General features: G+C 37.3%; 1 protein-coding gene across 1 annotated transcript in view; it reads right to left on the bottom strand.

The window, feature by feature from the left end:
* Positions 1–14,709, bottom strand: part of zdhhc9 (zinc finger DHHC-type palmitoyltransferase 9) — a 37,891-nt gene that overhangs the window by 19,203 nt on the left and 3,979 nt on the right. The window contains exon 3 of the mRNA XM_059345930.1: positions 2,539–2,699. Within this exon, the coding sequence (XP_059201913.1) occupies positions 2,539–2,699 (161 nt within the window). The remainder of the gene's footprint in view (positions 1–2,538; positions 2,700–14,709) is intronic.

Below are 14,709 nucleotides of genomic sequence, written 5' to 3'. Positions count from 1 at the left end.
CTTTACAACTTCGGCCTCCCAAATCAGGAACCACCTCATCACAGTTTAGTATTACATAAAGAGGATCCAGGATATGGAACTCACTTCCTCCTTACTTACTCAACCTTTCTCGTTTATCATTTAAAAAACCTTTAAAAAACCTATTACTGTTTCAATAACCTATTATAATTCTTGTTTCATTGCTATGTTGTGCCTTTGTTTTGTTTTTCTAGTTTCTTGCTCTGTATAATTCTATTTTTCTTGTTCTTTTTTATTTTTATGTTTTATTAGGGAATCCCACTATTCAAGCCCCATGAGGGTTTTTTGGGTTTTCCTGGCATGTCTTTATTTTATTTCAATATGTATATTGAATATATAAATTGTATTATTGTTGTTATTTTCTTCCTTTGAAAACTGTGCCGAATAAATCACATCAAATCAAATCAAATACTATACATAAATGTGCTAACAAATATTCTTCAGATTCGCATAATGATTGTTTATTTCTAGCCAAACAAAAGAGATACTAAATATTTCATGAAAATTACATGGACGTGTTAATAAATATTTATTATCATTGAAATTTTCCATTTGATGTCACTGTGGATGTGAACGTTTCCTTAAATACATGACTTAAATTAGAGGAGTGTCATCAGAGGAAGTAGAGTGTCGAGTACGAGCTCTTGAGATCCACAGGACGCATTTATTAGTAGAGCATTATGCACATGCTGTGTAGAGTTTAAGAGGGGATGCTATTAACTATTACATGGCCAAACATACACCTTGCTGTGTCACTCAATAAGTAAAATTCAATGGATGTATAAAGAACTGGTTACAGTATTACAGACGGGGCCCATTCCTATGATTGTTGCAATGTGCAATAATTTGTGCAATAAATTGTCCTTCAATGTGCAATATATTTATGAACACTAAATAGCATCATGGCAAATTGAATTGAAGACTGTGCACCTTACCTCCCTTTCATGCCTATGTTTTATATTATATCTTATATATGTATTTATTTTTCTTTACATTTACTTGCCTAAGTAGGTGTATGTTTATGTTTATATTGTATATCTTTTATGTATTTTATTTATTGTCGCATTGCTTTCTGGAGTCAGCTCTTAAATCTCATTGTACATGTGTATAGTGACAATAAAGGCATTCTATTCTATTCTTCTATTCTATTCTATTCTTGTTGCTCAGTGGTGCATGAAGCCAAAAAAGTGTTCCGTGTATATAATAACTCAAATCTTCCACATCTGATTCAACCCTAAAGTGCCCAATAGCACACTAGAGCAGTGATTCCCAACCGGTGTTCCGCGGCACACAACAGTGCCGTAAGAAATCATCAGGTGTGCCGTGGAAGATTATCCAATTTCACCTGATTGGTACTCTAAGTGAGCGGCGTGAAGTGAGAGGCAGAACAATTAAATGCTCTTCCAACAGAGCAGTGTATCAGCGATTCTCGCGAATTCACGCGTAATCAAATTATATAACCGGAAGAGAATCAACATCTCCTTATTAGTGACTGGAGACAAATCCAGCAACTCCATCTTAATGAGCGCTAACAAGCCGGCCGACCTCGTTAGCGGCAGTTAGCTACAGTTAGCTCTGTAGCAGTACAGTGTGTATGTGCTAACAGGCTAACAGTTAGCTCTGTATCGATCTCTGTTTGTTTACAACAAGCAGCGGAGTGAGCGGTGTCAGTGGGGTGAAAAGACGAGTGAAAACCTCTAACCTATTGACTTCAGGTCTGTCCCCGCCCATCATTACGTCTTCAAGTTGTGAAATACGATCCGCCGTTAACCTGAGGTACTTTATTTTGAAAATATACTGGATGTTTTATTTTGTGTCTGTGCACGACTTCCTGCCACGAACGACCTGCTCTGTGCCGAATTGATGCGCTGTTCTCCGTCGTCCGACAAAAATAGTCTGCAAATGAATCGTGCATGTGCAAAGTCGCCACTGGCTGGCTAACAGCCTGTTTTGGGTCACTTTTGCCGGTTCCTAGGCAGATAAAGGAGGAGGGTTGGAATTGTGACGGATGACACATGTAGTTCTAAACATATTAAGGGTGTTTTTTACTGTCTTTTTGACATTTTTGTTTGGTGGTATGCCGTTTGATTTTTCGAATGTAAAATACAAAAGAGGTTGGGAAACACTGCAGTAGAGTTTCCTTTAGCCCCGCCTCCCAGACACTTTGCCAATGTGGCTTCAAAGGTGTGTGTTGTTGCTGGGGGCTAAGTATGTTCAAGAAGAGTTGAGGAAAGAGGGACCAGAAATATTACACAGTAGACAAGTCAAGTCAAGCATCAGCAGTGTTTCCGAACGCCATTGTTCTGGAAATAGCCTGGTCCCAGACAGCTGTGCAATGACTGGGTATATTTAAAAAGGCTCGTCTAAAAGGTTAAAAATTACTTTATTTCCTGATATGAGTAATCATTCTTTCTTTTAGATCCTTTTTCTTCAGTTAAACCCTTTGTTCACCTACTATAAAGATGTATTTTGATGGGCGCTACACTCATCTTTAAAACTATCTGAAAGCCAGCAACTCACCAATTTCCATCTCGATGAACGTGGCTTCCTCTGGGAGGGCCCGTGGCAGCACCCCGGGGTCACTGAAGCTGGTCCTCAGCAGCATGGCGAGGACAAAGAGGAAGAGCAGAGCGGCAAAAACTGGGATGGCAGGAGACAGATGGAGAGCCAGGTACGGACATCTGTAAGAAAACAAAGAAAATAAAGATCCAGTCTAAAAGCAGGTAGAAGTTTGTCAGAAAGGTGAAGAGGGCGAAGCTTTTTCTTTTCATCTAGTGAGAAGCTGTCAAGACGGTTTTTGTCTGCAGTTACTCTGTTTGGCCTCATTATAGTTTACAACAGAACTGGAAGTAAAAGACTTTTTGTCTTCCTTTGTCATGATTAGAGCTGCTACACTTAGTCGATTCATTTATTGTTTGATTAGACGGTTGCCAGAGTTTTAATTAGCATTTCCATAACTGATTAATTGTATTTTCTGGTTCCAGCTTTCAGGTTGTGAGTTTTTCTGCTTTTTTCCTTTCATATCATTTGTAAACAAAACATGACATTTTGGACACTTTGGATCTGGGGAAATATGATGGCAATTTTTTTAACTTTTTTGCACTTTATAGACAAAATAATTAATAATTACCTCTGCTAAGGAGGGAACTTTTGTCTGCTTGTTTGTTTGTTGGCAGGATTATGTAAAAAGAAAAAACTGTCCCGATTTTCATGAACCTTGGAGAAAGGGTGTGGCATGGCCCGATGAAGAACCCATTAAAAATTTGTAACAGATCTGAATCAGGGTGTGGAAACACAAATTCATTTTACACTTGCATTAACATTGTAAGAAGCATGTGGACTCAAATAGGAAAGTAAAGCAGAAACGTTGCTACACATTTCATGATTTATCTGATCCATTCCCTTTAGTCTTAGCAAATACTGCAAGCACTGCAACGAAATACAACACATCTTCTTTGTAACGTCTTTGTTGTTTCCACATTACGACCTTAAGCTCATTAGCACGGAAGAAAAACATCCGAACTCTGGAAATGGGATCATCCATGGCATGTGAAAACATAACAGGCCTTGATGAAGCTCTGCAGTCTTTGAGTACCAATCTTGTTGCCAGTTGCAGCCCTCAACCTCACACCAAGAAATACTCTTTAAATTAAAATAATTCATATTTTTGCATCCCAGCTTCACACGACAACTGCAAACAGAAACTTAACAGAAGCAGGAGAGCCCTCTCAAAAAGAGTATGTGCAGAGAGGGCATGACACAACAACATGCATATTCTGAACTGGTGTTTTGATCATGAAGGTCATGATCTGTGAGAGCTGCCCTTTCTCTGGACCGTGAATAAACAACGCCATGCCACGCTACGCTCACCTTCTGGTGGAAGAGCGGAGGAACATTAGCATAACTCTGATTGCCAGGCCATTGAGATTAGAGGCGGCAGGGCTCCACAGAGAAGGCCTGCTGCTCAGAGCGATAACAGATGTGAGCTGCAGTGCAAAGTGCTGCGACAGAACAGAGCAGCAGCAGCAGCAAAGGCTTCTGCATGAAGCTATTAATAGTTAAACTGTACAGCCTCATCTCCTTCCCAAGTGGCCGGGATCATATATTCATAATGCAACACTAATGTTGCACTACAGGAGAGCAAGGTATTGTGCCATATCCTGTACAAGACGAACTGCTGTACTGCATGTCATGCACACACACTCTGCTTCATCATATGGAAGCGTCTCCTCTGAAGAGACACACATCAGTTATTTCATCAGGCTTCTTGTAACAATACATTTACATATTCTCGTTTTGTTGACGTCAATTATACATATTCGGTGTAAGTACACTGAATATTAATTGTCTTGTAAATTAACAGTAGAATGCTGGCAGCAGGGTTGTTAATTTTACAGATACAGTTTATTTACTTTACAGTATGTTACTGTGATAAAACCACATACTGAATTACAGTAAAATCCTACATTTCATTGATTTTTACAGTAGACTAAAACACAGTATAGTGCTGAAGCTAGTTGCAATATTGTTGCAGTATGCAATGCAGTCATCTTTTGTAAATAGAGCATATTACTGTCTGAAAGCCAATTACTATGAATTAAGCACTGTCTTTACTGTAACCTCAGTAATTTTAATAAACCATATACTGAATGAGTTAGTTAAGTGAAATACATTAAAAATGTGGACAAGAAAAGACTTAGAAAATATCATATATATATATATATATATATATATATATATATATATATATATATATATATATATATATATATCATATATTTTATGGGAAACAGCAAGCTACCTACAAATATTGCCCAGAATGCATTGTTTTCTACAGTATAATACCTTTTTAATGGAAAACAGTATGTTACTGTCACAATTTGGCTGTTTTCTTACAGCAAATTGATCAAATTGATCAAATCCACTAGTTGATTAATCAAGTGGATTGACTAAACATAGTCAATCACTGCAAGTATTTTATTAATTTTCAAAAATCCCATACATTCTCTAAATCCATCATATTTAATGTGAGAATTTGCTGCTTTCCTTTGTCATAAATGATAATAAATTAATCTCATCTTTAGGCTTTGGGGGAAAATAAGACGTCATAAATAAAAACGTCACCTTGAATACTATACTAATTCACTTTTTCCTGACATTTTAAAAGCCAAATGATTAATCACTTACTAAAGAAAACTATTACAAAAGCTACTTGGAGTTAGAAAGTCATTCTTCCTAATTTGGTGTGCTTGAGTGTTGAGCAACATGTTAAGAGCCATTTACAGTATTTGAGTAACAGCAACGAGCAATGGAAACAGATCAGCTGAGCCATGAAATATGTACCAAGATTTTTGCCAACTTTCAGATTTGTTGTTCCAACTTGATGGGGTGTTTATGTGAATTCCCTGGGTGGAAACCTATTTTATTATTCTGACAACGCTTGAGTGCAGCATAAATATGTTATCTTGCAATGTAAGATAATCGGCCCAGTTTCATGAGAATCGGGCCAGTAGTTTTTCCGTTGTCCTGCAGACAAAACAAACAAACAAACCAACCAAACTAGAAACATGATATATTTAGTGAAGGTAATAATAGGCAGATTAATAAACGTAAAACAAACTAAATCAAGTTGAAGCAGTAAGGTTTTAAAAATGATTTTTCTTCCACAAAATGGGTTCACAAGGTGCATTTGTGTGGAACATAATATCCCATATGGACAGCAGCCATTTATCTGTATCACATATCAGCCAGAAACTCTGCAGATACAGTTACATAAATGAGTATGACCTATGAATTATTCTGGGAGGCAAAATCTGATAGAAAGCCGCATTAATGATGTCTGAGGGTTTTTTTACAGTGTGATTGTTTCAGGTTTAGTTAGGATTTGTTTGATCAAACTTTCTTGTACTCATTTTCTTTACTTCAATGTGCACTTTGATGTGCTGGAATACAGAGCCAACATAACACAAAGATGTGTATCTGTCAAAGTATGTATGGACTGCAGTGTACATCTAATATAATAGGAGCTGAGCCAATTAGTCATTTAAGTAAATCAGCATTTATTTTGATTGATAATAAAGTTTGTTTCAGTTTCCAGTCCCTCTGTTTTATATCATTTTAAACTGACTGTCTTTAAGATTTGAACCCTGACAATCATCTACTTTACCATGTACAGTGTCATCCATTATATTGTCTCGTCTTTTCTGGGTGGCTTTACACACGGACATCATTATACTTATATCTTTGTGAGGACCTTTCATAATGCAATGTTTTTCCCCTTTTCCTCACCTTTACCATCACAACTAAATGCCAAACCCCAACCCTAACCTAAAGCTCAAAGCTTAAAACCTTACACAGGCCTTGGAAGAAACCAGAACAGGCCGAAATGTCCTCACTTCCCAAAAAAGTCCTCATTCTGTCAGTTAAAATCATGTACCGGTCCTCACTATGTCACAAGTACCAAAACACACACTCATACATACACAGCTTTAACCCTTTATCAGGCAAAGAACTATATTTGGTAACTTCACGTAATATTTCGAGAAAAAAGTTGCAAATTTACTAGATTAAAGTGGCAAATCTTCAAGAAAAAAAGTCGCAGATTTAAGAGATTTAAAGTGGCAAATCTGCGTGAAAAAAGTTGCAGATTTACGAGAAAAAAGTGGGAAAAAGCAACTTTTTTCTCCCAGATTCACTACTTTAACTCTTAATAGGACACTCATTGAAATACTTGCAAATGCCAAATTTTAACCCTTGAGAATATTAGAAAATATTACATACTGCCAGAATGTGTAAAAAAATATTTGAAAATAATATTTTGAGAAAATAAGGCAAATCTACAAGAAAAAAAATGCGTAGATTTATGGGAGTGGTTAAAGTGGTGAATGTGTTTTTTCTCGTAAATCTGCGACTTTTTTCGCACAGATTTGCCACTTTAAATCTCTTAAATCTGCGACTTTTTTTCTTGTAGATTTGACACTTTAATCTAGTAAATTTGCAACTTTTTTCTCGAAATATTACCTGAAGTTACCAAATAGAGTTCTTTGCCTGATAAAGGGTTAAAGGAGGTAGCTGAGTAAACACCTGCCAGTCAGCACGACATAGCAGAGAGCAAAGTCCACCTGTTTAGTCACACCTGTTCAAGCAGAATCACAATGCAGGTACGTCAGCATACCTGTGCACCGATGAAACAACACACACACACACACACACACACACACACACACACACACACACACACAGAAAACACAACACCTGCTGAACCGGTATGAGCAGTTTCCCTGCAGTGCCTTTTTTCACACTAATGGAAACAAGGAGCAGAGATCAAATCAATAGAAATTTCCACTGGACCAGGCCTTTGAAGTGTGTTTGGCCCATTTGTCAGAGCAGGGAGCAGCCGGTGGATTCAGACTGAGGAGAGGCAGTCTGTCGATGAAGTGTAATTCCCGTAATGATGACTGGTAGGTATTGGAGGCACACTCAATCATTGCTTCCCATCAGGGCCTCCACGTCCTTCCTGGATGTGACCGTTTCCTCTGCTGTTCAGGAGCAGGGTGGTGCTGGCACTGTGACGCTGCGTGTTCATCAGTCACCACCGAGGCAGCAGGAAGAAACTGGACTTAATCAGGCCCTGTGTCCATGTGGGGGAAATGTTTTCATCAGCGCGGAGATCAATCAGACCACCAAGTGACTCTCACATGCCTCTTACACATCCTCTCTCTTTCTGCCTCTCTTTTGAGACTCACAGCAAAGTGTTTACAGTATCGTGAAGTATGTTTACTCAAGTACCCCCGACAGCTACAACATGAAAATGACTCTTATGTGTTCTGACCAGGCGGCAACCTCCGTGTCTGAGCATGGAGGCCAACCAGGAAGTGCCTTAAGCCTGCAATCTAACAAAAATTCCAGCAGGGGGCGCTAAGTTTGGCTGCAAAAAAAATCTGCCCATTCATTTCAGTGCAAAATTTGAAAACTTCTCACTTGATTTATTACCTCAGAACATTTTTTCAGGACAACACTATGGCCTCAATCACTAGTTAAAAATCATCTTCAAGACAATTTGACATCAATAGTTCTAATAATGGCCCCATTTAGAAGAAAATAGAAGATAAAGAATTGTATGATTTGGGGCGGGGCTACCTTTGATTGACAGATCACTAACAAGGCGAGCCGTCACCAGGAGAGAAGCAGAACAATGCGTATCCACGGCAACGTGTCAATAAAGTTATATATAACGTTATATAGATATAAAAAAAGGACGTTTAGTTGGTTTGGTCTCATAACTTTGACCCTTTCACACTGTATTCTGTATACCTGGGTCTGTTTCTGTTGGAGATGAAGAAAAGGTTTAAAGATGAAAAAATCAGTGCCATGCTTTGTTACACGTCCAATTTAAAGTCAGATACTTTCGTCCAGATGTGGTCACTTCTTACAAAAAAATAACAAGTTGGCAACGACAGAAATGGCAAACTCAAGGCTTCGTCCATTTCTTTCATACACTCTACGGTTCTGACGACAAATGTTTAAATTAAAAGGCAAAATCTCAGTCTACATCATACATTTTGAGGGATGATAAGTTTACTATAGCCTTGTTTCAACAATGCATTCAACACTACACCACAATGATACATTTTTATTACCTTTTAGTGTTTGCCATATGCTGTATTCCATTTTGTTCACTTAATGGGCCCGAGGCAACTGTCATAAACTCATTAAAGAGTGACCATTAGGCCATGAGCTCTTTGAATTTAAAAACAGATTTCTTTAATTGTTTATTAATGGGATCGCATTAGCTGAAAAACCTGCAAATCAGCTGGTCATAAAGGTCAATAATGACATTATTATAAAACAGTTACACAGTGTTGCATAAGAGATAAGCCACAAACAGTACAGCTGATCCTGCATGGAAAGTGTGAAGTCCACTTTCATGGGTGTGTGTGTGTGGAGTGGATGGGCATTAGATGCATTAGGGTGTGTCTGCTGCAGACTTTGATCCAGAGGATTTCTCCTCTTAGCTCAGGATGACACCAGCTCAAAGATGAAAAGCCTTAAAAGTAGGGATACTGCTGAATTAAATCACTGAACCCAGGATTAATACGTCAGCGTGTCGTGCCTCTGTGACTCATGACATGCACCTTTGTTGAACATTTCAAGCCCTTCCTTTATTAATACTTAATAGATGTAAGCTGTTGCAGATCAGAATGAATCATACTACAGATGAATTATGCACTTACTGTGCAGGCAGATCAACAGCGGGCCTCAGTAACAGCCCTCTGTCATACAAACATCTGACTCTGTTTCCAGGGCACTGCTGAGAATTTTTTTTTTTTTTTAAAAGCTTGCAAACTCTACTTGCCCTCTCCGTTCTTTTACACAAACAGGGAGGAGACCGTTTCATTACCCAACTTGGTAAATACTCTGAGTAGTGGTGGATTTCGTAAGTCAAGACCCTGTGGCAGAAATCTAAAACAAATTTTTTGCGCTTTTTCACAGATAAAATCGTGCCTCTCCATTTTTTGCCTCTCATATATAAGGATTATATGTGAGCCACAAGGCCAAACATAGTTTTTTCCTGAAAGGAAAAAATGCAGCAATCTCTGAAAAAGTTATTCAACAACTTCCAGAATCTTTTTCTAACCATCTGGATGAAAAAACATTAAATCTGACATACTCATTTTGAATTTGATGCATTTTGTTTTCATTTATGTTCAACACGGCAGACAAACTTTTTTTGGAATCAAGGTTTTACCTCCACCACATTACAATGCAGAGAGGAATATTGCACCTTTTACACCACTGAGTTCAGTTGAAAACTGTAGGACCTTGTTAAATTAGGATTAAGATTGTAATTTAAAAACATATAATGAATTTAAGGATTTATAAGATCCATTGTTTAAGTCATTAAAACCAGTGGTTTCCAATCTTAGTTGCCTAGTTTCATTTTAATATTTGCTCCAGAATAAACAAAAAATCAATTAGTTCAGGAAAATAGCAAAGATCAGAGAATTTATTTCTTCTTTCTTCTCTCGTTAATCATCTCACCCCTCTGATTTATATAATGACCTTTTGAACTACTGGACTAACGACCTAATTTAGCTGCTAATACTTCTATATTATTACCTAAGTAGTAGAACATTTACATGTAATGGAGTATTTTTAAACTGTGTGTCTTCCACCACTGGTTGACGGTACAATTTGGAAAACCGGCTAAGCCATTAACTAAAATTCCAGATTTTATTATCAGTAATATAAATGTTGGTATATATTTGATGTACTTCCCAATATTTTAGGTTTTCAATTAAATAACCACAGCCATGTCTTCCTAGTGTTTTACAAAGAGAGTAGAGACACACACACACACATATGTATGTATATATATATATACATACATACATATATGTATATATGTATGTATATATATATATATACATACATATATGTATGTGTGTGTGTGTGTGTGTATATATATGTGTATATATATATTTACATATATATATGTGTGTATATATATACACACACATATATACATACACATATATATATACACACATATATATACATACATACGTATATATACATATACATACACATATATATACACACATATATATATACATACATACATACATATATAAACATATACATACATATATATAAACATATACATACATATATATGTACATATACATACATATATATATATATACATATACATACATATATATATACATATATATATACACATACACATATATATATACACATACATACATATATATACACATATACATACATACATACATACATACATACATACATACATGTATGTATGTAAAAATAAAAATCCAGGTAGCCAGAACTGAAATATAAATATATATATATATATATATTTCAGTTCTAGCTACCTGAATTAGAAAATACAGTCTCATCTTGATAAATTGGTTAAAAATCTATTTTAGCTGCAACAGACAGAATATTTTTTCATTCAGTCTTTAAGGGATTCGGAAAAACCTTGAGAACAGGAAGTTTAACCAGCTTCTAGGTCGACAGATCGACAGGTATTTCTTCTTTTCAGAAAATTCAACGCTTGACTTTGTGAACCAAATATAATGGTACATGAGGAGACTCATCGGAGTATCTGGAACACGCCCTTTAAACTCTGTATATTCAAATTTAAAAAAATTGGTTCTTTAAAAGCTCCAGAGGGTGCAATCTGTTGCCTTGCAGGTCTAACGAGACCTTGTTATGCAACAGTTAAATACCATATGAGAGAGATACACCATGAGAGCCGGGGTCATAGTCCTTTAACCAGGATTAAAAATAGGATTAGAGAGGTTGCGTCATAGAATATTCACTAAGTGAAATGAAGAGTGAATGTAAATCTGATGATTCAATTCCAGCCACATGAAAAACAATGCCAGTGATTTAACAGGAAGATCAAATCTGCAGTCATCTAGTTACATTTTCTTCCAGGAGAGCATCAATCTAAAGTCAAATATATGAAGACAGAGTGAGTAAAGCTATAAAGTATGCCTCCCTGTATGGCACAGGATGTGGAAAATCAGCCCTCTGCTCCTTCCAGAGAACAAAGCCTGTAGATCAGTGTTACTGTAAATGGTGCATCTACTCTGAATAGGGCATAAATCATGTTATCGCTCGTTTAGCAAGAGCAGGGAGACGCTTTTTGATTGGCTAACAGGGAGACAGGGTGGGGTTAGATGCTGAGGGAGGCTCAGAGGTCGGTTACCAGATCTCCTCTGACGGTGTTCGCTCGCTCGGCACTTCTCCTCAAAACGTCTTTACATTTTGTGAAGCTGACAAGAGGACAGTTGGTCAGCCGGACACACTGAACGCAGTGTGTGTGTAAAGATACAAACACACAGACGAAGAGAAAGGATCAGTCTCATTACATGCACATATGCTTCTCTGGCTTTGTAGCTCAGCGTCCTGCGGTGGACAGACAGATGACACACTGTCCTTGTGTTCCAGTTTCTTGTTCCTTCATCCAAGCTCCATAGGTAGCAATCCACATGCACATATGCATGCACGCACACCACGTACACATTTACACAAACATAATGATGGAAACTAGTGAGTATCCAACTGTGAGGAAGCCTTTTGTGGATATTTTTATGTTTTTAAAGCATTTTACACAGCATAGGTAGGATATAAATGTGTAAAATCCCATTTAAAAATTGATTTTAATGGGCAGGAAACCAACAGGGTGAGGTTCCTGATTCTGCCTGTAAAGGGGAAAAACAGGCCGGGCCCACCTCTTCACTGAATAATTTGTTTAGTTCTTCCTAATGGGCCTTTCCATTTGTGTATTCGCCTGCTCGTTTCCGCAATTTAGCACAAATTAAAGCACAGAGAGGTCTCCCTGCACGGGGTGCCGATGGCTGGTGATAAAAGTGAGATGTCTGCACGGCCGGTGCTGGATGTGAGCCAGCCCACGCCGGGACACTGCCCTCTCTGTTCTCCTGTCAATGCCCCGGTGCAGCTCACAGCTCAACCAAGAGCCGGCAAACAAGGAACGAATCCTCCAAAACAAGGAAAATAGGCCTCAAAGGCAGAGTATATGACAAGAGCATGATGAACTGCAGCAACATGCACCAGAATATAACCAACACAAAAAGCTTTGCTTCTCAAAATTAGATTACAATGATGCAGTGCATACTCTGTGTTTAGTGCTAAGCCTTTTACAAATTGATTTTTTAGTAAATTATGGCCACTATGGTGTTTTGGAAAAGAGACAATATAATAAATCAAATTAGCTGGAGGTGTTATTAGTCGATATACCTATTAGTTACTTTTTTGATAACTGTTTCACTCATGACAATCCACTCTTGTTCACTGACAAAACAACCAAACAAGACTAGTCTTGTTATCAAGAGTCTACACTGCAAAAAAAGCCAACTTGTATTTTTTGCCTAAAACAGTGATTTAAGTTGGTAAAACTTGGAAATACAAATTATTGACATTTAGGGCAATAATGTAAGTTAGCACAACAAAGGAAGCCAGTTGTCTGCTCAAAAACAAGTTTGTGAGTTGTTGTTACTTATATCTTTAAGTTGGAGTTCACAACAAGGGACAATAGTTCTGCTAACTCTTATTTCTTTGTTGTGAAATGCAGGAAAGCGGTGAAATTCTGGCATTAGCGAAAGCTAGCGGCTAACTGATGCTAGCGGCTAACTGATGCTAGCGGCACTGCTTGTTACAGCTACAAGAGTAGCCATTAGCGTATCAACGCTAACTCAAAATTGTGGTCGCAACATTAGCTGACATTTCAAATATCAGAATTCAGAGTTGAGCAAACTCAAAAACAAAACTTAAAATATTTAGTTTAATTGTCCAACTTAAATTTTTATTGAAGTTTGTTGCCTTGAAATTTTGAGTTCATCCAACTTTTCTTTTTTTGCAGTGTACAGCTTGCTAACATTTTCAGCTGAGGCTGATTAGAGTGTCATTAGGTTTACAGTGATTTAGCCATAAACCAAAGTAGTGCACCCCAACAATTTTGACCTCATTGTGGCACTAGGAGATATTTCTCAAAAGGCCAAACATTTAGTGCTTCTCTCTCTCTGAGGATTTGTGGCTTCTCTTTTTCATATATCATATTAAACTGAATTTTGGGTTGTAAGGCCTTAGCACACTGGGAGCGTGGCCAGCCACTGACAGAATAATGCAAAATATCTGCCTGTAAATATTTTGCATCAAAACTATTGTTAGCTGCAGCGATGCAAATTTGCGACAGTTTGTTGACATTTGTTCAATAAAACGTTTGCATAGATTTTCACAGGCAGAGGACCAAAGTCTGGGATTCTTTTTACTGAAGAAAGTATGATGGGATCTTTACAAAAAAAAAACTTAAAAAATATAGTTTTTCTAATATTTTGGTCCTTATATTGTTAACCCATTATCAGGCGAAGAACCATATTTGGTAACTTCAGCGGATATCCAAAATAAAAATATCTCGAGAAAAAAGTTGCAAATTTACTAGATTAAAGTGGCAAATCTGCGTGGAAAAAAGTCACAGATTTGCGAGAAAGAAGTGGGGAAAAAAGCAACTTTTTTCTCGCAGATTCACCACTTTAAATCTCAAAAATCTGCGACTTTTTTCGCACAAATTTGCCACTTTAAATCTCATAAATCTGCAACTTTTTTTCTTGTAGATTTGCCACTTTAATCTAGTAAATTTGCAACTTTTTTCTCGACCCCATTTTGATATCCACTGAAGTTACCAAATATAGTTCTTCGCCTGATAAAGGGTTAAATAGGTGCAAAGTATTAACAGGGATGTGATATAAAAATATGAAATGGGCATTTTTCATTTCATCTAGACTTCAAACTGCTTTAACTAAACAAGTAATTTGTATATGTCCCCTCTCACACATGTATAGAAAGAAATCTATTAAATGTGAAAATAATCAGCAGATTGCAGTCCTAATACCAGCTGGGGATAATTTACTCTAAAAGAAAGACTGGAGTTATCGTGTTAATGCTTCTCTTAAATGTAGCTGCAAATGGGTAGTTTGATAATGCATTAAACCTCAGTGTTCTTGCAGAAGGCTATTACTCTGTCAGAGGTTTAAATCAGATACATATCAACATGCCGCGTAATGGCGAGTTGGAAAATTACCCCCATGCTGTCTGAGCCTGATCTCCGTGTTAATATCCATCCCCCCATGAGAG

Source organism: Centropristis striata, chromosome 12, assembly GCF_030273125.1.
Source record: "Centropristis striata isolate RG_2023a ecotype Rhode Island chromosome 12, C.striata_1.0, whole genome shotgun sequence".
Taxonomy (NCBI): domain Eukaryota; kingdom Metazoa; phylum Chordata; class Actinopteri; order Perciformes; family Serranidae; genus Centropristis; species Centropristis striata.
The sequence above is the reverse complement of the archived record's forward strand: the minus strand, read 5'-3'. Positions and strand labels throughout refer to the sequence as shown.